Source organism: Meleagris gallopavo, chromosome 5 (genome assembly GCF_905368555.1).
Source record: "Meleagris gallopavo chromosome 5, MGAL_WU_HG_1.1, whole genome shotgun sequence".
NCBI classification, from domain to species: domain Eukaryota; kingdom Metazoa; phylum Chordata; class Aves; order Galliformes; family Phasianidae; genus Meleagris; species Meleagris gallopavo.
The window spans coordinates 36,360,127-36,387,659 of record NC_139408.1 but is presented as its reverse complement, the minus strand read 5'-3'; the positions used below and the strand labels follow the sequence as shown (position 1 = coordinate 36,387,659).

The following is a 27,533-nucleotide window of genomic DNA, read 5'->3' as shown; positions in this document are numbered from 1 at the left end:
ATGCATTCTGGCTCAGATCCAGCAAATCAGTTAAGTGTGAGCTTCATTTTAAACACCTTTTAATCTCATTAATTAATAAGAGGATTTGGATTTCTGATGAAACAATGACATAATCTTTATTGTGACTGGAAAGGTAACTCCTTCTTTCAACACGTGAAAACTCTCAGGAAAAGAGATACACAAACATCACACAGTATAGGAGCTGGAATTAGCCCTGATTGGAGCTCAACTCACATCTTCAAGACATTGTGTCTATGATTTGTTTGTTGGTCAAACTGTTGCAAACTTCTGCTCTGTCTAGCTGTCCGGGAGTTCACAGATTTAAAGTCTGGTTTTGGTTCATAAGGATAAATAACTGAGAAAATTCACATGGTATCTCTGTGTTCCTAGTTGTTTGAGCCTATCCATCCACATGCAAAGGTCAGACCAGTTCAGCAGTACTTGTTTGTTAGAAGTGCCTCTGCAGCCTGTTCAATGAGCCAACAGGCAAAAGGCAAAGGAAGGAAAATGTTTGTACCCCTGTGCTGGCACCTGCAAGTAGTACATTGTAACACACTACTGCAGCCCTTAACCTGGTTCTATTTCCCATCTTGGACTCCAACTAGCAGCTTCTTTCTGTATGTTTAATTACATACACACCTTCTGAAATATTCTCTTCTACAGCTGATACAGCAACAGCAGGGCTTAAGTCTGGCTTCACTTATTTACTGAGCTTAAGGTGTGATTTTGTACTGTTAACCATTAGCTAGCAGATAACACCACTTCATCAAATCAACACTTCAACAGTGAATTCATAGTTAGGTAAAGCCATAGGAAGACTATAATCATTTAAATACTGCAGTCATCTAATTTAGATGTGATAAATGAACAGTAGAAAACCTTTCATGAATCTTACCTTTTGTGTATTTTGTCATTCCATTATTTAAGTTGTTCTTTCATGGCCAAATCCAACTCCAAACAGACACACAAATATACACACATTCACAGATGAAAACAATGACTTGTAAAAGAATGAACACAAATTAATCTTGCAAAAATATTATAAAAAATATCAGAAGTGCACGTGGATGAGCTTAATTTAATGTGCAACCTTTTCACATCTATTTTATGGTCTAACATCAAGTAAAATACATATGGTTGAAGAATTGGTGAATTTATCATCGGTGAATTAGGAAATTGCTAGAATTAACTATTTTTCAGATAAGAGCTTTGCCATATTCTGTCTCACATTACACACTTTAAATACTCCGCAAATACTTGAAAGTGCTGAATTGGTGCATAGTAAATTACTATATTTTCTTCCAGGTGGTGCAGTGATGCTTTTGGTTTATGAATACGTTTATGCATGGCTTCAGGACACAGCTGATCCCAAGTGCTTCTGAAAAATGTACTCCTTAAGACTATATGCATTCTAAAATACATTTTAATAAAGTGAAACTGATTCTCAGCTGTTATGGTTTTGAATGTACTCAGATTACTGGTTGTACAAGAAAATATTCAAGTAGATACCTGTCTGAAAATGTGTAAAGTAAGAAACCAAATTGATATTTGTAATTTCTTTGTCTGTGTCAAGAGAAAACATAAAGGAGACATGAGGTAGTTTTTCAAGGACAAACTGAAAATTCTGGACACTAAATTGTACTATGCAGACAATACTTTAAAAAGTGCAGCTGAAATGATAAAATAATGACCTTCAAAGCATTTTAAAAAGAAAACTAGAATAATTCCTTAGGACCAGATACTGAGATCATGTAAAATGACAGCTTGGGATTAAGAACATGAGCCAAACTCTAGAAACTCATGAGTCAAAATTGGGTCCTGTTTCTATTCCAGTTGTACCATGTTTGGTAAAATTTCAGCAGTGGCAGAATTGTTTCTTAATTTGTTGAGAGTAAGGACAGAAATAGTACAGCAAGGCTAGCCACAGCTTTAGAAATAAACATAGTATTAAATGTCCTACTTGTTCATAAGCCATATATATCATATAAAGCTCACGCAGGTCACAGAAGATACTAAACACAATTACTCTAACCAAGTTAGATTCAGATACAAAGCAATTATGGAAACCATACAGGAATTGCACAAATAACAAGGAAATACTTTTAGATGTACAAGATCTTACTGCGATTTTTCATCCACTTTCATATCCTAAAAATCCTCAGGGTATCTTGACTACCTTTTTGCCTTCTGTCACCACCTCAAGGTAGAAGAACGGTGTTCAGTTAACCTCTCTTTTCTCTTTATTTGACAACGGCAATTTCTCATTCCTATGTTACATTATAGCTAAAATCAATAAAATTAGCTCTGTCGCAGTTTATAATTTTAAGGCAAATGTTCCCTATCAGTACTTAGCCAAAGAGAAGACGCTACTATGATCACTTCAAAAGTGAAAAGCAAAATGCTTCTTAATTAGTCTTTTATTAATTTAGGGCATTCAAAATATAAAAAAATAAAAGACTTTAAACATACTGTATATACATATAGCCTTAGGTTTTACATCCTTTCCAACGTGATTTTTTTTTTCCATTTAATAGCTCACCCTGATCTTTGATGAAAAAAAAGAACCATTTGAAAGCAAAAACAAAACAAAAAAACATGGCATTCTTTTAGAAAACAAACTAATGGATATACACCCTTTTTTTTTAAATGCCTTTTCCAGGCCAGTCCTTCCTGGTGTAATATGGTGTCAGATTCAGTTTTACTGCAGGACCATGCAAACACAGTGAGTATTTGGGAGTATTAGGCTTCACTGATTTCTTTGAAAACATTTAAACATTTGATGGTCTAGAAATGGAGCCGAGGCTTTTCGTACCAAAAAAGTTCTGCACTCACACAGTTTGCACATCTCCCAAATTAACCCCTTCACCTAACTTGTTTCACTCCAGATTTGTACCCTTGTATCTAATAGCAGCAATTGAATCTTACTCATAGTTTGAAAAACAATTCTTTTTTTTTTTTTTTTTTTCATCCATTTATAATAAAATGGCTTAAAGTTCTATGGGTAATAAGCTAGCATGTTGTGGTTTTCAGTTTACCAGTGAGTATAAGCAGTAAGGAAAATCCTTAGGCAAAAAAGTATTCTGTATCATATGTTTATATTTAAAAAAAAAAATAGTTGTGAAATTTGACCAAAAAATACCTACAAGCCAATCACCAAGGGCCAAGGTCAGGCCCCTTCATTCATGCTGAGCAATGCTTCCCACACAGCCCTGCTGATTTTCCACATGGAGTCAGGTATTATTTACACCAGGCAAATGCATGAAGAGCTACACTAAAGGAAACATGGCTTGTGATGCTGTGTGTGTTCTCAAGCAAGGATTAATTGATGTCATGTCCTGGCTTGGCTTTAAAAATTAGCCCAGTTAAGATGAAGACAAGATAATTCGAGCAATTCATGCAAACTAAGGTTCTGTTTCTCTAAGTATCTTCTAAAACATACCAATAATTCATGGAAATCTCAGAAGACTTCTATTCCAGAAATTTCCTTGTTGCACTCTACTACAGACTTGTGAATTCTTGGAACTCAAAAAGCTGTGATTTGGAAGACCGCTCTTCCTTTGCCTTTTTATGTCTTCTTCCTTTGCTATGCAGTGTGTTGTATGGGTAACAATCAGTACACTTGCTCAGTAGTTTTATAAACCAGAGAAAAAATAGTTGACAGCTGAAGTCCCATTGTCAACTAAATCATTTATTGGCATGATCTTTTTTCTTCATTTTAAGTCTCATTTTATTTTTAGTTAATAGCTCATCTGGAAATAAATCTATTTCCTTTTTTGTAGTTTTGTTTTATTTTGTTTGTTGTTTTTATTTTTTGTATAGAGCTTCACCTTATGTCAGCTACAACTGTATAAAGACAGAGCAGAGTTAGTCACCTCACTAACAGCATGGCAGTGTAGAAATGCATTTTGTGTGCATATTTTGTTGCATGTGGTGATTTCCAACAAACGAAGTATTTTTTAAAATGTTCTACTGAAAGGCAATGGGTTAAGCATCTCGTTAAAGCTAACCAGCTGTCGAATTCCTTGGCTGTACTGAGGCCGGAGAGTATGGGATCATATCCGAGATCAGATCTTTCTTTCCTAAGGGCCGTGAAACAATACCTGTGTTCTTTATAGAAATACTGTTCAGTTAAATATTTTTAATGCAGAAAGCAAAGGTGGCAGCAGCCAGTTGCGTACATTTTAGTGGATTTACTGTGCGCAGCATTTGTACTGGTTACTTCTATTGTTAGGAAACTTTGCCCATGGCCATTTCAGTGGTGAGACTTGGAAATCCACAAAGAGAGGACTGTATTTCAAGAGAGAACTGTATATTTCACCTTCCTATTGAATTAATGTTTAATGTGGTATGCAGATAGAGCAATATTTGAAGAATGATGTTTTCTCCTTGGTTTTAACCATCTCTGAAGTAATTTAATATATTGCACATTTATAAAAAATCACAATATATTAATATTCTATGAATGATATGAAATCTCACACAATCTTAATTTTTCTTTTCATATTCATATTCTGAACATACCTACAGCATGTTGAAAGCATTCTGGAATAATATTCAGAACTTTATTATTGCCCAAAGAAAACAGGTAAATTTTCAAAGATCGGAACGTTAGCCCTCTTGGGATTAGGTCAAGAAGTTTAAAGCAAAATAACTGGGACAGAGTACTTGCCACTGGTTACAGAAATCTAGAAAGGGAAGTCATTAATATTAAATATCTGTGTTTGTAGCACCACCACCAGTACACCTATAAGGGAAAAAAATGCTTCAGAACAACAATGTAAACCTTAACCAAGAACCATATTTTACATTCATTAAAGCAGAAATTAAAGACAACTTTCTCTTTAAAAAAAATTACAGCATAATCTTGGGGCCAAAAATTCTGGACATGAGTGAGCTGACAATGACAGTACAATTCTGTTTCACAGTGGTTTTGCTAACTTACATGGCTTTATAAGCATCTTTGCACATTTTACACTAACAGCATTTTTTCTCTCCAGTTTTCAGCTCTTTTCAGATATTTCCCACCCATTTCTTTTTGTGTTCTTAACACAGAATTGGTGTTTTGTGAACCTGGAAGGCTGAGGTCATCTGGGGAAAGTTACTTGGCAGGAAATTGGATTTTGGCCTTTGAATCTTCTGCTAAAGAAATAACTGTATTTCGTGAGATGCTGAATTCTACACTGTAGACCAAAAAAAAAAAAAAAGATGAAAGAAACATCGCTAAACCTCATCACCTGAAGCTATCACTGCACCATGCAAAGACAACTGAAAACAGCCAGAAAGTCACCTTTTTAATTTCCAAGGAAAGAGGGGGGGAAAAAAAAAAAAAAGGAAAAAAAAACAACAAAAAACAGAAGAAAATGAAGAAAGTGCACTGAGAAATAAAGACAAATGCTGTTGAAAGCCTATATTTACAAATGGATAAAAATACAAACATATGACTGCCTGATGACGATGAAATGCCAGAAGAATCTGAAAGCCGCACATTGCCTTCGTTCTGTATTTGACTACCAAAACTCAACAAAATGACAAAAAAAAGTGATCTCAATAGCAGTAGATCACATAACCTTATTTGTTCTCTAGAGTCAGGTTATTGGCAAATGCCTTTGATTTAACCACCTTTGCTGATTTGAGGCGTGGCAGAATTTCCTATGATTATTTTTCTTTATTGATTTCTACACAAATTTTAACAACAATTGCACATTTAACAACTCTGTGGTGATTAAGAATAAATATGTGTGGTTTGACCAGAGGAGTGAAACACGTTTCCACGGGCCCTTTGAGGGACACAAGATCTTTACTTAGAGAGTGCAAGGGCATCGGCACACTCCCCTCTGCTTCTGATGCGGCCTTCAGCTCTTTCCTGAAAAGTCCTGCAGGAGACAAGTCAGGAAAAGAAAGACCGGGTTCCACCAGCATGAGGAGAGCAGTCTGTGAGCCCGGTGCTGGGAACACTTGGCCTAGAGCAGCTCCTGCATCAGAGAGCGGAGGCCGTGACTGAGTGGCTGCCTTCCCTGGCCGTCTGCATGCCCTTGAAGGCCAGCGAGGCAGGGAGGTCACAGCCATGAGGGGAGAGCGGCGTGCCCGCAGCGTGCTGCCAACCATGGCCTGCCATGTAGCTGGAGGGAGCTGCGCTGTATGGCATGTAGGGCGACACCTGAGCCGACGTGGCGTAGGGAGACATGGCTGGTGCTGATACGAAGCTTCCAACTGCTGGGAGGCCGTTGTGTGCCTGAAAGGAAAGGGAGACACGTTTCTATGGGAGAAAGACATTTTAGACATAAAGGAAAAATTCTTCACGTTGAGGGCGGTCAGGCACTGAAACAGGTTGCTCAGAGAGAGTATGATGCCCCATCGCTGGAGGTGTTCAGTGCCAGGTTGAATGGGACCTTGAGCTGCCAGATCTAAGTGTCCCTGCTCATGGCAGGGAGATAATCTTTAATGTCCCTTCCAACTGAGTTTATGATTCTAGGACAAAACCTATCTGCTATAAGGAAAGCTGCTGAGGCTTTGTGCAGGAGCCAGGACCAATGATGCTCATGTGACAACTGGACACAGATACCTGGGAATGCCACTTGTCGTCATTCTCCTGGATATCCACTATGCAGAGATGCCTTTGTGTTTTCCTTTTAAGACCAGCTATCTGCATCAGCCCGCACACCTCTCCCAGGAGTCTATCCATGGCCATAACCAGCGGCTTAAGAACACGTAAGGAACAAACACTGAGAGCAGGACAAGGAACAACATGTATTATTCTGTGATTCTGTTATGAGTTGATATTTAGGCAGTCCTTTGTGGAGCTAGGAATTGAACTCAATGATCCTTGTGTGTCCCTTCCAACTCCTGATATTCTATGATTCAATGAGTATGGCCTCCTTGTATTTCCCCCTGCAATGCCAGGGACTCCTGCAGCCCGTAGTTGCATCTAATGCTGATGTTCAAGACCTAATGCTACTGCTATCTGTGATGGATCCATCCCAGCACCTCACCTGCTCCAGCCCCAGCAGGCTCAGCCCTGAGCTGTAACAGTCAGGCATGCGCACAGATCCTGACATAAGGCTCCCGAGAGTGAAAGGTATCAAGTAGCTGGAGAACTGAAACATCTGAAACTCTTTGGTAACAGTTTGCACAGAGCATGAGTCAGAACTGTAGTATTATTACTGATGATGTCTTTTAAAATCTGTTTTCTAGGTGTCTCTAATATAACCTTGCAAATGTTCTTTGCTCACAGCTTCTCCTGGTTTCAATAGCACTTCTGTGCACAAAGCAATTACAGGGCTAGGTCTTTTCCTGCAAGCTATTTTCTTAGGTCCTACTGTGGGGTAGGGAGAAAGGTTTCTATTTAAATAAAGAAGGGAGAGTCCTTCAGTCTGCTGGGATAGAATTTCACAATGAATGACTCCTTATTTAAATAAAAAAGTTCAGTGTTTTACTTCACACCCTGTAAATGCTTCTTAAGCAGAACAGGAACAAAACAGGATCATTTATCTTGCTTAGGTTTTGATTTGTGTAGTGTTTATGTTTTAGTATTTGTGGTGGTTTGTTTATTTTTGTTGTTGTTGTTGTTTTACCAAAAAGGTTTTCTGAGTATGAAAGAGTGGATATTGATTCAGCAGATCATGTACTGTCTGCCAATTTTTCAAAGATTTAATCACCTTGTAAAACTGGACCTACTCTGGACAGTGCAGAGCTGAAAAGCAAAACAGGCTTTTGTTGCTGCTGAAATTTCAGGCACTGTTAACATTTCACTTGATCAATCTCTGTCCAAATTGCACCTGTCCAAATTTCCAGTATTTATCCTCATAAATGGCACTGTCCTAGTTTCAGGTTTATGTTTCCTACCAATGTAACTTAGTTCCACTGGCTGGACTGTCTTCTCATTGATGCTTGGGAAAACAAGCAGTAATCCTGCTGGAGTCAATATAAATGTGTGCAACAATCTAAAACAGCAGGAGACAGTGAGGGGATTCCAGCCATAAGTCTCAAATAGGGGTATTAATTAGTACAAAACATACAGCTGCAGCAGCAACATAATTGTCATTCCAAATCCATAAACACTTTGTTGAGGCTGCACGCACCTTATTCTTTTGAAAATCCAAATATGTGACCTGACCTTCAACTCCAATTACATGTCTCCTACTGTGTCTCAGAATTACACTTTAGCCTTGGTTCTAAATATCGGCATTTTCAGCAATACTAATTAATACAAACCCTCAAATAATTGCACTGTAAATTACTATACTTCTTAAATCACATGGAAGATTATTTCACTGAATTTATTGAAAGTAAAAAGCCTGACAGGTCCAAAATAGTTGCTGCTCCCCAAGTTCCTTGCCTCTTCCACGATATAGAAGTATGAAACAAGAAAAGAGAATATCTGTGGTTTTCCCAGCAGCAACAAAAAGCTTTTCATGAGGCTAGCAGAACCAGTAGAGGCAGATTGTAACACGGACATCAAGGCCCACAACCCAATGGAATCCTGCAGGAAGAATGGCAGAAACCTTACTGGGGGCTGGAAGGAGACCTGGAGCCAGTCCTTGGGGAGACCCATTACTGTTGTGACAAGATGGGGCAGGCAAACTTCCAGCCTGGAGGATCGGAATAGGTTCTTTGGATGGTCATGTGCTCCCCCGGGCTTGCCCATTCTCAAGCAGGCTGGTGCCCAGCAGCAGGCTAGAGGCTGGAAGTCCCGTTTTAAGTAAGGTGCTTCAGCATGAATGGTGATGTCCTATGAACACTTGGTTGTGCCTTTATAAGACTTCTCCTAAGCTACAGAGGAGGCACATGTCCTTCCATCCTCCTGCCTTGCCACTGCTCCCCCTTAACACGTGGCTCTGGGAAAAGCCAGCCTCCTCCTTTGCTGTAGAGAAGGTAAAATGTTTCCCGTATGCTGTATAGACCGCTGTGTTGTAGGATGCTCTCTAACCACTGGTGCTTCCTTCTAAAACTCTTTAGAAAAGACAGATGCTCTAACATCTCATCTGAGTAGAATAAGTACTCATTCTTAGGTATGCATTCCTTCAAAGCTGTGTGCAGTGCTGCATCATGCCAAGCTGAAATATCACTTGGTGTGACTGCTTTGCCACACACCTGTCCCCATCCCACTATCACAGGCCAAGAGTTTGTTGGTGGGAAATGTAACTTTCAGCCCTCAAGAAATTACTTCCTGCTATGTACTAACCTAAACTCTGCAAAAACAAAACAAAACAAAATTTCCAGAAATGATGACTATGTCTATATATGTAAATAAAATAGACCAGGGCCAATTCTTCAACACTGAGGATGATCAGCATTGTACATACCCAGCTTTACAGCTCAGCTTCCTCTGACCAGAAAGAGGGTGGCCTCATCTACAGCCTTTGGGAGGGCTCTCTGGCCCATGCCCTGCCTGATCCCATGCTGAGGATCATGCTTTTCTTAACCTACTGCCATGAGAACTGATGTTTTCATGCTGTCTAATGTTTTGAATGTGAGAAAGATCTTGCCCTAGACATTTGGTGCAGAACATGGAGACACATATGTAGGGACTTCCAGGGACCTGTCAGATGCTAGAAGGCTATTGTCTCTTCCTCACTGAATAAATTAATCCCTTGTGTTTTAGTACCAGTGCTACCAAGATTTGAAGACTGAGTGATTTGAGTGTCAATAGGTGTCTGAGAAAAGCAGGCAGCACTGGAGTGAGCCAGAGCAGTTTCCACACAGAGCAGGGTTCTGCTTCAGTGGGAGATTGTGCCATCCTGGCAAAGCTGCTCCTCCAGTCCCAGTTCAAAGCTGAGGGGATGACTTAAAACTGTGCCACTCTGAAAGAAATCACTAATTTTCATTTCTGACTTTCAACATTGAGGGACTTAATGCAATAATTTTAACCACAAGGACTTTTCCGCTAAACAGCAGAGGGAAACAATTGCTCTGCATTGTTGCCTCTACTGATGTTTGGAAGCAACTGATGGAATAACTGCTTCCAAATTTCAGGGCTGTGCTGTCAACCTAGAACACATGGTTTGTGAATTCAGTGAAACATGTTCTCACAAAGGTACCTGCAAACAACAGCTGAGTCAGGCTCACTGGTTCAGTCTCATGCCGTCCTACTGAGTTACCATGATACATGCCAGCACAAGTGAAAGGATTATCCAGGAGGAATCAAAGCCACAGAGACTTAAAATGTCACTTTATGTGTTATAAAATGATGATGCTGTGTGCATTTTCACCAGGGCAGGAGTTGACTCAGTAGTTTTTATAGAAGGACTTGTCGTTTTAGACACTCTAAGTACGGTGCATTGCTTTCAGTCTGTTTGGGATTTGGGAAATAACGTGGTGGGTGGGTTGTGCAGGATTGTCTTTGGAACAAATAACTTCCACCAGCTGTTTAGATTCCTATGAGTGAAAACCTAAGATTGCCATCCATAACTCAGTTTCTGCTATAGAGCTTACTCTGGTGTAAGACGCCATACAGCTCAGCCTTGGCCTCTTCTTTCCTGCATTTCAGGTCACAAAATTTCTGCACAGGATTCCCAATTAATCCATGTCAGACAAGCAGTGTGACTTTTTTTCCTGCCTTGGCCATGTTAATACCAGGAAAAACACAAGCTAGATTCCACTTTCAGCCATAAATTCAACTTACATCCAGTAACTGAGCTATACTGTTTTATTTCATCCCTTTTTCTGCTCTTCTTTCTCAGTGTTTTGCTTGCTATACATGTTCTCTGAGTATCAAATTTAGATCCCCTCCATGTGATTCCTTCATGTGTAGTTTCTAAATGTTTCCAAAAATGACCCAGTCATCTACAGTTTCTCAGAAATAGCATTCAAAATTGCAAGTCTGCATTTAGGTTAATTATTATTGATAGCAATCATGCAAAGAATCTCATTCCAAACCAACATGGTACAAATGAGAGATGGATGCCTCCTCAGTTTCACAGTCTGACTCTGAAGTAGACAGTTGATTCTGTCCACAAAAATGTAGATGATTCTTCTTATGTTAAAGCAATTGTTTCCAATGGTTTGAGTCTGTCCATTGTAATGTAACTGCTATGGTATTGTTTTGTAGGGGTAATGTATTATGTAGATGAAGCATTTGTTTTGTGGAAGCATTCTAAATGCTGAGGAAGCATTTCTTGAGAAATTACACTGGCTTCAAGACCAAGCTAGCTGATCTGACAGCTCTGATGAGCTTGGACGTGACTCAGCCCAAGCTCCCTTGTCAGAGCAGCAGAAGCTCTGCCTGTGCTACTGCTTCAGGAATGCACTTCTGGTTGCTGCTTTGTGTTTCTAACACTTCCTTGGGTGAAAGGAAGCCTCCCTGCCATTGGATGAGTGAACTCAGCAACTGCCTTTATCCTCCAGCCCAGGGCCTTTCCCCAAAAGCAAATGAAACAGCTCCATGGAGGTGTGAGTGTTGTGAGCAGCAGATCCCAGCAAATAGAGTGGCCTTGGCTACAGAGCATCACAGACACTCCCACTGCTCATTTCTCAAAACAAAATGCTTTAACAATTCCTGGGGTTCCTGAATGTCCTGAAAGCACAAGTAGCTACTGGAGGAGCTATTTTTTCCACAGCAAGGGAAAAGCATAGCAGGAAGTCGAGCTGAGTATCTCATCCTTCAATCAGAAGAGCAGATGACTTTAAAAACCCAGAGGATAGCTGATGACCTTTGTGACGTGCACATCATCAGTCAAAAAAGTGATGGTAAGGAGACTAGGAGCAATCAGTGCAAACTGAAAGCATAAAGGAAGCAAATATGCTAAGTTTCCCTTTTTAATTGGAAGTTAAATGTGATTTATACATCAAAGCAACACATGGGATCCCGAGGGAAGAGTAAACAAATTTTCGAAGTAAAACATCAGCAGCAGGCATGCAATGGAAATCTCATTTTAGAAAACAGCATTACCTAAAGACGTAAGAATACACCTATGTTACTTTTAAGCTTTTAAAATAAAATATTTTGGTGCATACTGTCATTAACGAAATTAGAGCTAATTTCTGAAGCTTCTATTCAGTACATCAGCATCAATAAGAAAAATTACATGATCCTAAAAGCACTCATTCAAAATCAGCATCCCCCTAAAATTAACGTCCTACAGAGGTAAGTTAGAGTTACCTAAAAAATAAACATCACAGAAATGAGCAGTGATTTCATTTATGCAATTTATTATATCTTTGTATTAAGAAACTTTTGAAGAAAAATGTAATAAAATTGCTAAGATGGCAAGATGTATTGATAACCCAGTCAGAGCTGATCCTGCAAACTACTTTTGCTGTCTTTTCCTTATATTGGAAATTTTTCTGCAAAAATATGTTCATAATTCAGGTTAGACTATGTCCATATTCTTGTACGATGCCCTTCTTTTACTGAATATGTTCCCACTTTCATCTTCTGCTAATGGAAACAGAAGAATAGAATGGACAGATTCTGAAAAGTGAAAACATTTTCATTAAATGATTTTGAAGTCCAAAAAGCCTTGAACGAAGTGGGAACATTTTGTAGGTAGGATACTACTTTGAAACATGTGCCTTAATTTTCAGTAAGAACTGGAGAGGTAATACACAGAAATTGAGAAGCTTCTAAAATAGCACATGGGCAAGATGTTTGCACTCAGTCTGTCTTGTAGCTGAGCTGGGTTGATTCCCAAAACATTAGACTTTGAAAAATAGGAAGAAAACTTTCAAGGCTGGGAGTTACAGGATTCTCTTTCTTTCTATGTTGTATAAAGCAATGCTGATATTCTATTCGAATACACAGTTAAAACAGAGAATATGCAGCCTCAAGTGCTTTGCAACATTGCAGACATACTCAGTTATCCAATTCTATACCATCTCTCTTACACTGATGCTTTTATCTTTACATCTGTTTTCCCCGTTATTAAATTCAGTAGTCCTTGCATTAGTCTATACCACATGAGCAAATCATGCTACTTTTAAAATAAAGTTCATCTGCTTAATAATGAGCAGATCCTATTCCCTGTGCTTAATATGCTTTTTTATTAACTTAAAGTTCCTTCCTTTACTTGTGGGCATCCCCAGCTGCACTGAATAACACAGAAATCAGATAGGATCAATTGAGTGTTTTAACTGAAGCTGCGACATGCATCAAGATCACTCTTAATTATATTTTCTTATCAAGTTTTGAATCTTAGCCTCGTCAGGGAAATAAAAACACTTTTTTGGAAATAGTATTAACTGGAATTTACACACCATCACCGATGCTTTCCTAAAGGAGTCATGGGCATTTTACATCTTTTCCAAAACCAACTACAACAGAAACAAAAGAAAAAAAAAAAAAAAAGAAAAAACCTCTTTCACAGAGACTTAAACAGGTAAAAACAATCTGAGAAATCCACTACAAAAACAGCAGAGGGAAGGACAGATGAGAGAAAAAAGGCTGAGACAAGGAGGACCGAGGGAAAACAGACTACTCTCCAAGGGAAAAGGGTGAGTGAGTATTTTAGATGCTTGCTCAGAACAGAATGGTTTTCAGTGATTTTCGCTGTGAAATTACGACACAGGACATAGAACATAGGACACATCAGGCACATACTAATAAGTCTGCCTAAAATGTTTCCCAAATTTGAGTATTGTGCAAGTGCTGTAGGTTCACTGAATGGTTGTTTTCCATTCACACTCCAGTTTAGGAAGAAAGTGTGTAAATGGAACTCACCACCTTTCCAATGAAAATGTTGATTCTTGGGTTATTTTCTATTATTTAATAAACCTCACAATCGTATTTACTCTGAGTACAAAGTTTGATTTCAATTGTAAAGATGAAACTTGAACTTCCTTTAGACAGATACACTGTCCTTAACGGACAAAAGGGAAGCTCAGGAAAAGTCATGCCTTGAGAACAAAGTCCCAGGAGTAGGAACTAGCAACACAATCACTTTGTTTTAAAACAGATTCTCACAGTAATTCACCCCTAGTATTTTGGCAAAATCTGGAGTTTTGCAGGGCAACTATGGGCATTAAACAAGTAAACACAATGACTAGAACAGGCATTTGTTCTTCCTACAATAATGTTTTAAACTATGATGTATTAGCAAAAATCTGTACAAAAAAAATCCTTCTTTGTTACAGTATATGTAACAATACATTGTAATTTAAATATAGTTTTATTTAAATGAAACTGAAGTTGATGGGAAGAGATGTTACGAGCACAGAGATATCAAAGGGATTTTTGCTGGTTAAAAGTTGGGTAAACATGGGGTCAAACTGGTCAAACCCTCACTTTGTTCTCTTTAGGGAAAACCAAAACTGCAATCCCCTTTGTCTAACCAAGTCCTGATGCTGTGGAGGCAATTACTAGGCAACTGGCAAGTTAGGATGGGTGAAATCAGAACCCACTGGATAGACATCATTATGATTAGACATATACACAATCCCTAAAGGCTGATAAACTGCCACAACAGATGAACAAACTGTACAGCCTTTATCTACCTTTCACTCTCCTGCAAGCACCTGAAGACTGAAGAGATCAAGTCCTGTTTGATCTCCTTGCCCCAACACTGATCCCTGGCTGTGACAGGCATCTCCCCCACTCTCGCCTTCCAGGCCATGGGCCTCTTAGTCACAGCGGAGCTCCTGGCTACGTGGGGCCTTTGGAGCAGAGGATGCTCAGTGCGCAGTCCAAGTATCATTGTACCATTCACTCACCTCTCTGACTTTCTTTATTAGTTTCATCCGGGTGGAGTGCCCTGTAGCCATGTGGGTTGGTGGGCAGGGCACTGGGTTTTGGCCGTGGAAGCAGGTGGCCAGTAAGAGGCAGGTCTCACAAATGGGGTTCGAATGGGGTGCCATCCAGATCACCTGGGAAGGAATCGGGTGCATGTAGTGGGATCAGCTCATGCCCCTCACCCACAACATGCATTGACATGGATGCCTAGACCTCGAGCAAGCCATTTTAGTGATTGTATTGTAACAACAGGCGCTGGGCTTGAGATAAGACTGAACTGGAGAGTCTCCAAGCCAAGGTCTGAGCCCTTGCACCAGACAAAAAATCTGCTTACAATTCTGTTAGGTACTATGGCAAGAAAGCCAAAATGCCCCTCTCTTTAGCAGCATCCCCTCTGCCAGGTATGGGTTGGAAGATGGTGGTTCGAACCTTTATCATAATGGATTTTGCATGGACCCGGAATAGGAGTTCAGTTCCCTGAATCCTGGTTTAGAATATAAGACGCCAAATAAGCAATCTGCTAATGAAATTTTGCAATTGAAAATCTGTGTAGGAGGGTCATGTCATTTAAAGTTAAGTTTGCATCTCACTCCCAAAGAAGTAACTATATGTTGCAGGTTCTAAGCAGCGCAGATAAAAACAATTACAGATGCTTTGGCCACCACATTCACTGTTCATCTACAGTCAATATTCAGGAACTTAAATATTTACATTGCTTACGTTTTCTGTGTAAATAATTGCCCAGAATTGCACCCACAATTATTTGCAATCACTTGCCCTAAAATGGGGCCTTCATTTTTATGCTGCAAGTAACGTGGAGATCAGGATTACCTCATCAGAATGCAGCCCAAGAATAGAACAAGGAGTGTCATCCCACTGAGCTGAGAAGTCAAGACGGAAAGGCTGAGGAAGTTTTACTGAGACAAAGATGAAAGGTTTGCTACTTCGGGGTCCACCTAATCAGAGAAAGACTACCCAATTCACATTCACAGCCCCTTGTAACTAGGATTGTTCTCAGCAGCTCCACTAGGTTTGGAGTCAGACCTCCAAACAGCTCACACTTTTCTCCAGTAAACTCACAACAACCACTTGCCCTCTGATCCCAGTTACAAACATTTTCCTTTTAGTGAGCATCAGCTCCCTTTGGCAGCATGCTTGTCTGCTTCCTGCAATACGCACATATTTCAGAAAATAATTCTGAAAAAGATATGTTTCCAAAGCTATTTGCGTCTCAACAAATCAGACAGGCATGCATCAGACCTTCTGTATTTTCATACACGTGCAAATATCAGCTGCAGTTCTTTGACTTTACATATTCCTTACATTAGTCCAGAAAGGCACAAGCGTGAGATGGGTGAAAACTGAATTAGGAATATGAGAAATATTTATTAAATTATTTCATTTCAAATATAGTGTACGATTGGATTTGTATCCCAATGATTTCAGATGATATTTTTTCCTATCGCAGCCACTCCTATAAGCTGTCTAATGCATAAAAGTACTCAGGATATTTATCCTTTGTGTTAGAACTATGATTATACATAGAAGCCTTCCCCCCAACACAAAATGAAAGTGTCTCTCAGTGTGAATACTGGTATGTAACTGAGATCCTTACAAAACTTTTACAACCTGAAACTGTCAAGTTCTCAGAAAACACTATTTTCCTTTTCAGTTTCACAATTCAGATTCACAATCGCACTCTTTGCAAAGCGGTATGATAAGAGAAATGTGCAAAGATACTGCGGTGGGAAAAACATAATGTGGCTCCTTACACAAGGACAGTAACTTGGGACATCAGGTTATTAGAAGTGAATACAAACTTCACAAGGCGTTGTTGTGACTCCCTATACAGTTTTGATGCAGAATGATAATTCTCCAGGCAGTTCTCCTATTCCTCAGCCCAAACACCAAAGAACATCGCAAAGACCCCAGTGACACCAGGAAATTAATAGCATTTATAGTGAAAAGTGTTCTACAGTCAGCCATTCAGTTTCATGTTAAACAAGCGGGACTACGTATTGCTGAGGCCAAAATTTGAAGTTTTCCTCCTTTTTTTGTCCAATCCTCTCTTAGACTGAATTCACACTCACATGTACGTTAGGGGTAAAATGCAACCACCCACACTACTCTCAGATCAGCCCTGGCTGAGCTGAATGGGAGCCCCCCCCAAGAACACAAGGCTGCAGAGCCCTATGATAAAACAAGTGGGTATCCATTGGAAGGAGGGAGCAGATCAACATAGTTTGAAAGTACTAGTCTGTTCTTCAGGCTCAATTCTTCTAGTCTTGCTCATGCAGAGAGAATATCCAAGGGCTTTCTTGAGAGGTAAAATATTATCTTCCATGACTGAGATGGGAGGAAGAATTCCTTCACCCACCCAGCAGCTATGGAGTTCTTTGCTAGTTGCAGGCAGATGAATCTGTGCCATGAATGCTGACAATGCTTAAAACATAGTGCTGATATTAGTTAGGAACAGCAGAATCCACTATAGGTCCCACAAGTTTCTTCATTAATGTGCTTCAGAGCACATTCACTCTGCTCCTTTTATGTAACTCAGTGAAACACATGCACTGGGTTCTGTGTTGCTCTGCTCCTGTTGTGTGCTTCACTGACTTGTTTGTACGGGCATAACACTGGAGCAAGCACTACAGAGCAGCCACCTCTCTTCCGCAGGGGACATCCTCTTTCTGCCTTCCCAAGATCCAGCATTTGCAATGAGCTTTGCACAGAGAAGATGAAAATTCCGTTTACCCTGAGGTCCAAACGGAGAGCCTATTGCAATGAAATTCTTCTGGCATGAAAACTGTCTCTGCAGTTTCTCTTTCTCATCACTACAGCTACCTGATTGCTGCATCTGCATAAATGAGCCAATGCTCTCTCCTGTCCTCTGCTCATTTGTTTCCATCTGAAGCAATACATATGGTAAAAACAAAAACAAACAACAAAAAAAAACACAGACATAAAAAAACCAACCATGTAAAGATACAAGGATGCATTTTGCTGAGACGGCATTGTCATGGAACAGCACTCCAGCCTTATTGAGCTTCAGCAAACAGGCAGCCAAGGCAGTTCTACGTGCAGCAAGATTTTTGGCTCAATTTGCACATTTAGCAAAAAAAATATATATATAAATAAACAAAAAGGAAGTTGTAAAAAATAAAATATATTAAAAAAAACACTTTTATATCCTTATTTGACATTAATTTTCTTTAAATATATCCTGAATTAGTAAGGTACTGAACTTCTGACATGCAAGCCAACTAATGTACACATGAATGTACACATGAATGAAATTGCTAGTAAGCAAGCTGAACACCGCATGAACAGACTGGTCTGTAGTGCAGAAAAGCCCATTAATACAAATTATTGAGGGGAAAAAGTGGGGGAAATCTCATTTGTATCTTCTTTCAGTGGCAAAGATAAGAAAATGACCTTTTGGATAAATACTTTTCAGATTTTCCGTCCTTTTAAACTCTCTGGACAATATATTTTTATCAATGAATTCCACTTTATTAATTGCAATTTTCTCCATTTTTAGATGGTGAATATGTTTAGATTACATTTATCAGATTATCTTTCAGATTGAACAAAACTTCAAAATAGAACTGGTAATGACAATAGAGCATATTATGAAGACAAAAGCATAAATGCTGACAGAGTAAAAAAAGGAAATAAAAATGTTTTCCAACACCAGCACTGAAAATCGCAATGTACATAGTATTGTTCCTCAGTGTGCCCATAGGCGTAAATGAGATTTCATAGGTTTATTCTCCTTGAGCCTCATCCTGTGGCTATTTCAGCAGAATCAATGAATGGCCCAGACTGGCACCTGTGATAATGCAGCCCTGGCACAGCCAGCCTCAGCAGAAGAAGCTATTTCCATAATTTTTAGTAAGATTGCTAATTAGTTATTTGTTTCCTAATAAAATTGTGGAAGGGTGAATATTAACTCTAAGTCTGATTTTATCTTTAACTACACAATTATGGCTATAACACTCTGCACATTTTTCACAATATGCAATGAACAAAATAATAACACGACAATAGAAAAAATACAATGCAAAACAAATAGAATAGCAGTATGGGCATCACATTTTTGCAAGGCAGAATATGTAACAAAGTGATTGTTCACTATGGTGTGTCCATTCTACCTTGGTCACTACAAACAGCCGCACAATTTGAACTCAGCAGCTCAGAAAGGTTTGATTCAGCTCCTCTCGGCACCAAACCAATCACAGAGTCCAAAAGCAGACTGAAAACTCAGGACACGTGTCCCAAACTTCTGCCCTTGAGGGGCAGCACACTGAGACCTTTTTTTTATATATTCTTTGAATTCGTTACAAGTGTGACAAAGGAATCACAGGGAAGGCAAAGGGTCTCAGAAGCCCGTCTTATGTTTTGAAACGTTTTCTATTAGATGGAAAAAGTACAGTCAGGTTCTCTTTGTTTGGTTGTGTTTTTCTGAAACCTGCACTGCCCAGCTAGCAACAGCTGACTCTTTTAAAGCTTTTCCCCTGGCACAGGATTTGATTAGCAGGCATAAGGATTTACACAGAGATTTGTTAAGTTGCAGTTATACTGTGCTGCAATAAAATTATTGATAGTTCGCAGTCTACTTAAGCGGTTAAAAACGCTTCACGTAGGAAGCAGATACGAATTTTCTTTTTTTTTCAGATACGCATTTTCGAATTCTTCCCCTACCTCCCGAGCGCCGCGCACAGCCCGCAGCGCGGCCAGCAGGGCGGCAGTGGGACGCGCTGAAAGCAGCAGGGGCACAGAGCGAAGGAAAGCACCGAGCCGACAGCGGGAGCTCAGCCCCGGGAAGGGGCCGCATCCCCAGGGCTAAGCTTGGAGGCCCCACGCACCCCCCCGCCCGGCCGGCCCTCTCCCTTTACCTGGCTGTACTTGGCATCCTGTTCCAGGGAGCTCTTCTCCAGCCCGTTCACGGCGTGCTGGGCTGCAGGGGGGAAGCTGCTCCGGCCCAGGCTGCTCCACTCCTCCACCTTTGGGCTGGGGTACGAAGAGGTGTCACTCACTGCGGGAAACACCGGGACAAGGGGTTAGAGCTAGACCTAAGGGGCAGCCGTCCCTCGCCCTCTGCACAGCGCTGAGCCCCCGCGTCCTCCCTGGAGAGGGAGACGGCTGTGCCTCCCATCCTTATGAGCAGTCGGTTAGAAGACCATCGTGCCACCAGGCCCGGAGCTGGCTCGGCCCGGTGCTTGGCATCCCCGGAGTCCGCCAGAGAGACTGACAGGAATCGCTGCCTATGCGTGGCTGTGGACAAACAGCAGCCCGCGGTAGAAGGAAAGCTGGAGCGGCCGCGTAACACACGCGGTTCTAAATACGTTTAGGACCAAAACTAAGAAAAAGTAAACAAACCACACACACACACACACACACACACAAAAGCAGAAGAAAAAAAAAAAAAAAGAGGGAGAGAGAGATCTTAAAAGGAAGAAAATAAAAGAAACACGAACGGAAAGGGTGGAAAGAGGGGTAAAGTGCCCTATCCTTTACATGCAGCAGCCGTGGCACGGAGACCCGGGCTGTGCGTGAGCTCTGCAGGCGCCCGTCCCCGGGCGCCACAGTTCGCTCACGGCCCCCCCGGCGGAGCAGCGTGCGGGGCCGCACTCGCCCTGCGAGCGGCTCTAAGCAGCCTTTCGGCCGCTGGAGGGGCACCAACCTGGGGTTGGCTTGAGAAATTGAACCGTCTCGGTGAGTGCCCTTTTCTGCTGATCTCACACTTTCCCATGAATAGGGGCTTCCTTTCCGTGTCAGCGAGGTCAGTTTATCCTATAAATCAAGGGCGAACAGCCCCCATCGGCGGCAGCGGCCGCTCGGCAGCCCCAGCACGGCGCTGGGAAGGAGGGGAGGGAGAGGGGGGGAAGGTTACACCGCGGAAAGACGCGTGCGGCTCCGCGCTGAGAGACGGGAAGAGGTGAGAGGCGGCCGTGCGGGCAGAGGCCTGTACCTGCGGGGGGCAGGAATATGAGGGCTCACTACACAATTCCGACTCGAGTGTGATCGTACACTTTGCATTTTTTTAATGCTTACTGCCAACATTACCTCCCCCCGGCCCAGAGCAGCCGCTGCCAGGAGGATGTTGTTAAGGCCGACTCAGACACATCTGTGACAGTGCTGAGGAGAGAAGCAGTTCGTAAAGCAGAGGGTGAATAAGTGCAAAAACACTATTCGTGCGTACTTCTAAATAAAAGAGTTGTGTGCTTGGAAAAAAACCCTGTTTTCTCAAAGTCGGTATAAGATAATTAATCTGCAATGCATAAAGGATTACTTCGCGTTAGAAGTGCTTCTGGAAGCGGACTGCCGCCGTTAAAAAACGCAATGAGAGCAAAACTCCCCCCCCCCCCTCCCCTCCGCTCACTGGGAGGGCAGAGAGGGACGCAGGGAGCGCTGGAGGCGGCAGTTCTTCCTGACTGTTGCTGGAACTACAGCCGCCGCCTGGCACCAACCGACATGGAAAAAATGTCCCTTTCTCGGCGGCAAAGCTCAGTGAGCGGCCGGGTAACGCGGCGCGGTTCCCCGACAGAGAAACAGAAAGAAGGTGGAAGGGATACAGGGAGCAAACCTTCGGGGTTTCGTTTTCCCGGACCACCGCTTCGAAGGAAAATACAGCATCAGAATTAAGGCAATTAGGTGACATTTGAACTTCCTGACTGAGAGTATTTGGCCTGATTGCGAAAAGCAGAGAGAATGGACTGCTCGGTAACGCCGAGGTGGCGCCTACGGCCCGACGGAGGCAGCGAACGCCCCAGCCCCACTGGCAACGGCACCGAGCGCAGCCCAGGCCGCTCCCTGCAGTCGCATTTGATACAGCTCGACCCCGGTGTCACCGGGGACGGTCGATGTTTACCGTCACGCCCGCAGCACCCCTGGGCCTTGACTGTACCCGAATCACAGGGCACATCCCACGGAAGCTCAGTGCTTGACTCGAGTTGGGGCATCACGGAGCTCACGACCCTCAGGCCCCCTCCTCACCTTGGTCCGTGATGGAGCGGATGCCCAGGATGTCCGTCACCGAGTGGGATGAGGGCCAGGTGCGGGGCATGGCCATGGTGCCAGGGATGGCAGGCACTCCTGGCGGCGTGGGCACCTTTGCTCCCGCGGCAGCGATGGGGCTGGGGTAGGAGTAGATGTGGTTGTAGGGCAGGGCGGGCTGCGGGGGTGGCTGGTGCTGCTTGTAGGATTCGTAGTGGCCCTGCTGGGACAGGTTCCCGATCTTATTGCGGAGGATGCGGCTGATGGAGCTGACCGACGGCACATTGTACTTGTCGCACACGCCGTCGGCCAGCAGGCGATCCCGGATCTCCCAGGCGAAGATGCCCGGATCCCTTTGTTTGTAGGTCCGGATATGTTTAACCACCGTGGGGGTGGTGACCCGCGGCTTGCTGCCTCCGATAGCCCCCGGTAGGATGGAGCCGGTCTCGTTGTAGCGAGCCAGGATTTTGCTGACACAGCCGTGGGAAACACGGAGCTGGCGGCTGATGTCGCACGGCCTGATCCCCAGCTGTGCCAGTTCCACAATCCGTAGCCGGATGGCGTTGGGCAGGGGCCTCCCGTTGACGAAAACCCCCCCGAGCTGGTTCACCTCCCCGAAGGCGGGTTCTGCAAGCAAGCACACACACGGCCGTCAGACACTGCGCAGTACTTGGGAGGGCATCCCTGAGCCGATGCCACTGCACAAGGTCCGCCTGGACACCGTGTTCCCAAATAGCAGAATATCACAGATATTAAAAAGAAGGGGAAAAAAAGAAAAAAAAAGAAAAAGAAAAAAAGAAAGAAAAAAAAAGTGAGAAAGAAGAAGAAGAAGAAACGAGAAAAAGAAGAAGAAAAGCACCAGAGAAAAACCATGGCAACAAATGTCGGATTTCTCCGGACCATGCACTGAGCATATTCCAAGAAGCACATTCCAGAGATGAAAAAATGAGATCGCCCTGACAGAAAGTTCAGCTCTGTTGCCACAGGAAGAGGAACACGAAGAAAAGAAAAAGAAAAGAAAGAGAAAAGAAAAACATTTTCAGAGACGTGGGGGAGGGGGAGGAAGGAAAAGTAGTTGAGGAAATTCTTTCAAATCAGGGAGAGGCGGTGGTAGCGCTGCTCCTGCAGCACCGCCCGCGCCCCGCGCTGTACGGAGCAGTTCTGGGGCTGCTCGCGTCTACCAGCACGATTACAGCTGGCTGTAAAACAAACGTGCTAAAACGTTAACTGCTCCGATCGGTGTCAAGAATAATATACAACTTGCCACAGGCTGCGGGCATCCACTCTGCTGCGATCCTGCCTCACAGTCGCGTAATAACATTAATAATAAACCGAGCACTCATTAGCTTTTCCTCCTCCCCGCTCTGCTCCTCGGCGCGCTGTCCCGACGTGTAGAAACACGAGTAAAGTCAATAAGGAGCCGCAGTGGCACATGACGGCACGGGCACGGGGCTCCCTCTCTCTTGACAGCCCCCCGCAGATCCCAGCACTCACCCATTCCTCCGTGCGGGACACCTCCGGGGCCGCTCTAAATCCCCACCGCAGCCCCCGGCTCCCGACCTCCTGCAACCCCAACCGCACTCGCCCGTCGGGCTCCCTGCTTGCCGCCGAGGAGATAGCAGGGGGGCGAGGAAAAAAGGACTACGAGGAAATCTACTTCCCGGCGAGAGAGCCTTGAGTTCTGCATTTCAACCTCAGGGCAACGTGGGCAGGGCCGGGCTGGGCCGGGAGCCGCAGCCCCCCGCTCCCGAGCCCGCCCCCGGGGGCGGCCCGGCGGCCCTGCAGCCCCGCCAGTGGCCGCGGGAGATGACGGACAGCGCGGGACCGGCGGCCCTTCCGCTGCCTCTCGCGGACTTGCTCAGCACCTGGTCCCTACCACAACAGCAACGCCCGCGTAATACCTGCCAGGCGGTAAGCCGCACGCAAAGAGAAATTGGCACAATTAGGGAGAGGAGCCGGCGCTGTGCTGGGCACCGCAGTGAGGGGCTTCGGGGCCGGGCCGGCGCACCGCGGGCCCCCCCGCCCCAGAGAGCGGCCGGGTGGAAACCGGACGGTGCCTGGGAACGCACACGGCTTTCCTGTCTTTGCTCTGCTGATTTGGCAGAGTAGATCTTTGTTTTCAGCCCTCTTTACAGTAAAGCACTTTTTGACTACTGAACGTTTCACGGGTGGTGCAGGAAAGGGTGGCAAACGGCGGCGGTTACGTTATTTTTTGTGGAAGCCACGAAGCTGTCGGGAATTCAGCTGCAGCGTCGGGACGAGACGGACCGGGGGCCCCCGGTATCTCCCCGCGTTTTGATTTAATCGCCGCGCCAAACGATACATTGCGCTGAACTGCTTGTCCTGCAGCCCATTCCGACTTTATCAAAGACACTGCTTCGTATTAACAGTTAAAAGAAAAACAGACAAGGCTGGTAGGAATTAAAGCGTGAGTGGGTCACGGCGTGTTTTGTTTGGCAGTGGGTGCTCGGGTCCCCCTCTATATGCTTCTCTCACGCATCCAACGTCTGTTGCAAATAACGGGCTTCTCAGCCTCGACCAAGAAGTTACCGTAATTTCTTTCACTTTTTTCTCTGAGTGATTTTGTTTGTTTGTTTTCATAGACTCCCAAAGACCCAGATCCTATAAAGGAAGTAAAACGTGAACGGGAATAATACGGTGACTGCAGTGCACGGAATATCGGCGGGTGAAATATGGATCTGACGTCTCTGGTGTGTATGAACGCTCCTTATTATGTAAAATATTTGTAAGAGACTTTAAATATTAAAAAAAAAAAAAAAAAAGAGCTAGATTGCAGAGCCTTCGCATATCCCACGGTCAGAAACAGAGCGGATGCTACAGGGATCTCCCAGAAATTCATGATACGTTGCAGACGTTTTGTGGAGGAAAAAAGACGGCCGCGGTTATTTCGCGTTTGTTCTCTATGTTTGTTCGGAATATCCGCTGTTCCTTCTGTTCACTCCTCGGGTATTCAACTCAACCATTTCCTATGGCAGTTCTGTGTTTGTTTCAGGAACACGAACGGCAGCGTCGGAACACCACATGAGTAAACGGTGCGCTCCCCAAAGCCAGATCCATCACCTCTGCCGAAGGGGTCCCCCCGCACTGACACATGCACACAATCAATTCAACCGCCCGAAAGCGATCGCGTTCTTCATTCGCTGCAGCCAGAGCCCTCCTCGGCGCGGTGACCTGACCCGCCGCGGCTAGTTTTATGGCAGGAGGCATTGAATTAGCGGGACACAGATCCAAAATTTAATTAAATTAATTACTTAATTAAACAAAGGAGAGGAGTGCGTGTTCGTGAGCCTGCCGACCTGCATTAGCAGCGCGTCCTCCCCGAAGAACAGCCGCTCCCTCGCCGCTGCCGCCCGGCCCTGGCCCCATTACCTCCCGCTGCCCCCTCCCAGCGCCCGACGGTGTGAAGCCGAGGCCGAGCTCCACGCATTCTCTCGGTTTCAGCCCGGCCCCGCGGCTCCCGGACTCAGAGTCCCCGAGGATCGCCCCTCTGCTCGGATGTGACCCCGCGCCGTTCACTCACTCTCTCATCTGCGCCCATTGTGTTCACAACTGTGTCCTTTTCTTTCACCTCCCTCCCCCCCAAGTGTCTTCCAACCTGTCTGTTCCCCTCCTTCCCTCTCCCACCCCTCCACCCCGCCTCTGATCTCCGGGATATTTGGTTTCTTTCCCTTTCTCAATGTGTGTTCCTGATGTGGTCCTGTCGGAAAAGCTCGTTTACTCTGCTCGGGTCTCCAGTGGTTTAAGGATAATGTTTATCAGAAGTGAACGTGCTCAACTTGTTTCCATTCAACTGCTGAGTGTGGGCTGAAATACCAAAGGTCACATCTACAGTGAGTCGGTAGAGGGCAGGGGGAGCCGAGAGGAATATGAAAACATTGTAATATACAACAGCCTGTTGATCGCTTGTGACCCGCCTGGCAAAAAGATTAATTTTTTTCAGGTAGGAAATAATTGAAGGATTGAAGGGGAAAAGTAGCATGGAGCAGGGGCGGGGGGCCGACAATGCTACAGCACGGGGGGAGGGGGTACGCCTGGCCGGGCAGAGGCTCACCCAATGGAGTAGGAGTGGCACCTATGTAATGCCCAGCGCCCTAAAATGCGAAGCAGGGGAAGGGCGGGGACCTCAGATTCCAGTGGGCAGCCCCACTCCCACGCATGGGAGCCCCAAGGTCGTGGGAATTGCTCCTAGAGCCCAGCGTGAGGGTCCGAGGGCAGCTCCTGGCTCTGAGGGCTTCCTGTGGCCTTTCCTCAGGCCGGGCCTGGGGGGAAATAATCGGACCTTTGGGTGCTGCCCAGAGACTCTCCCGGCGGGGGGAACGGGCTCCCGGCCGTTCTCACTCGGAAGTAGCTAGTGAGGAGCAGAAGGATGCTCACGCAGCACACGCTCTGTGAGCAGAACCCCCAGAACCTTTTCGAGAGGTTAAGCTCGGCAGCCGCACCGCGGTAGGAGGCGAGGGAAGGTGCGGTGCTGCCGCGACGGAGCTCAGAGCCTCGCGGACACGGTGCGGCTGCCACAGGGACTATCGCGGGCTGCCCCGGCCCCAGCTATGCAGCGGGGAGAGCTCTGCTGGCACCGCTCTCACTTTCTGCGGGACATTCAAGGAGAGGAATGGAGTGGCCTTTGTGTGCCGTGTCCATGTTAAGAATTTCTCGTCTGCAGATATCGCCTCTGTCGCTGCTGTGCACTGTCTTACGGTACGGCGCTGAATGTGACACACGTATCTCGGTGCTCAGCTAACGTGGCTGTACGGGTGTGAGAATGGCCACACAGGAGATATTCGGACTTCGCATCAATGAATAAAATGTTCACACATGCACAGGAATATCTGCAACAGCGCCGAATCGCCCAGGAAATACCAATTTTTCATTCTGTTCTGTTCCCAAATGCGCTTTAGCGGCAGTCGCGCAGTGCCAAGTGTGTGTGCGTTCAGTGTTAAGGAATTTATTTACATCGAGGACGTGCCAGAGAATGGGAGTTTAGCGGGAAGGAATCTTGTTTAACATATTTTTTTCCGGCAGTTGCAAGCAAATGTAACCTTCCTTTACAGCCTAACGAAGCAATGAGGGCAAACCGAAGTTGGTCCCGGGGTCACTGTGCCGGTGACGGAGCCCCGGATCTGAAGGGAAACTAAAGGTGACAGCAGTGAAAGCCCCCCCGTGACAGCGCCGCGAGCACCGCACTGCCAGGCTGGGACACAGCCCCCTGCGAAACCCCTTCGGGGAGGGAGGGAGCGGGGGAGCACCGCGTCACCGCGTAGGGAACGGCCGAGGGACACTCTCTCTCGGCAGCACGGGGGACAGACGGCACAGATAGCCTCCGACCGACGGACACGGCCCTGCCTCAGTCCATCGCAGGTCCCCCTCGGCGAAGGCGGTGCGGGCCGCACCGCGCTGCAACACACCGAGGGCACAGGGACAGGTGAAAAAAAAAAAACAACAGTGGTGCCGACTCAGCGATGAGTCGGTGGCCTTTCCGCTGCCCATATCGGGGGCTGCCCGACCCATCCCCCAGCCGGCAGATCTCTCTCGGTCAGGGGTGCGTCCCCCCTGCCCCGTCCCAGCCACCGCCCTGCTCCCTCTCTGTGCTTGGGTGTTGGGAGAGACGCTGGGGGGGGGGGGGCAAGGGGGGGCTTAATGATGTGTGTATAACTGGGGCAGGTTTAATAACTTTGCCGCCACTTGTTCTTAGCAGCCCCTCTGGAAACCAGACAGTGTCTCATTAGGGCTTTCCTGGTGCAAACATTTGACTCGAAGGAGCGGTGCGGAGTTAATTTCTCTTTGCGCTAGGATTTGTTTAATGACACAGAGGGAAACGGACAATTCGCGTGTACAAGACCATAAAGCTACGGAGGGA

At 44.7% G+C, this 27,533-nt stretch overlaps 2 protein-coding genes and 1 long non-coding RNA gene across 10 annotated transcripts in view; 2 read left to right on the top strand and 1 right to left on the bottom strand.

Annotated features, from left to right (window-relative positions):
- SLC25A21 (solute carrier family 25 member 21) overlaps positions 1-5,215 on the top strand; it is a 227,000-nt gene extending 221,785 nt beyond the window's left edge. For 3 of the 7 annotated variants that reach the window (XM_085225254.1, XM_085225249.1, XM_085225252.1), the window contains one exon: positions 1,306-5,215. In XM_085225254.1, coding sequence (XP_085081380.1) covers positions 1,306-1,382 — 77 coding nt within the window. In that variant the 3' untranslated portion in view covers positions 1,383-5,215. The remainder of the gene's footprint in view (positions 1-1,305) is intronic. The other 4 variants (XR_014883641.1, XR_014883642.1, XM_085225251.1 and 1 more) reach the window with 4 other exon arrangements.
- Positions 4,541-23,519, bottom strand: PAX9 (paired box 9). Of its 2 annotated transcripts, XM_085225247.1 has the most exons (5): positions 23,153-23,519; positions 21,659-22,285; positions 19,558-19,697; positions 14,644-14,796; positions 4,541-6,232 (listed from the first exon to the last, which is right to left on the bottom strand). In XM_085225247.1, exons 1-5 carry the CDS (start codon positions 23,154-23,156, stop codon positions 5,978-5,980), a joined length of 1,179 nt encoding a protein of 392 aa, XP_085081373.1. In that variant the 5' UTR covers positions 23,157-23,519; the 3' UTR covers positions 4,541-5,977. The 2 variants fall into 2 exon arrangements, with proteins under 2 accessions (XP_085081373.1, XP_085081374.1); XM_085225248.1 differs by lacking the exon at positions 14,644-14,796 and having other exon boundaries at positions 23,153-23,510.
- LOC116216683 (uncharacterized) lies at positions 23,068-24,943 on the top strand. The gene is made up of 3 exons (XR_004159948.2): positions 23,068-23,569; positions 24,262-24,369; positions 24,672-24,943. It is a non-coding gene; the product is annotated as an uncharacterized LOC116216683 (long non-coding RNA).
- Positions 24,944-27,533: the final 2,590 nt, after the last annotated feature.

Excerpts from the sequence above, each read along its gene's own strand:
- PAX9 (XM_085225247.1), bottom strand. Across the intron at positions 14,797-19,557 it reads AGGATGCCAAGTACAGCCAG|GTGATCTGGATGGCACCCCA; the intron begins GTAAAGGGAGAG and ends ATTCCTTCCCAG. Across the intron at positions 6,233-14,643 it reads TAATAAAGAAAGTCAGAGAG|GCACACAACGGCCTCCCAGC; the intron begins GTGAGTGAATGG and ends CTTTCCTTTCAG.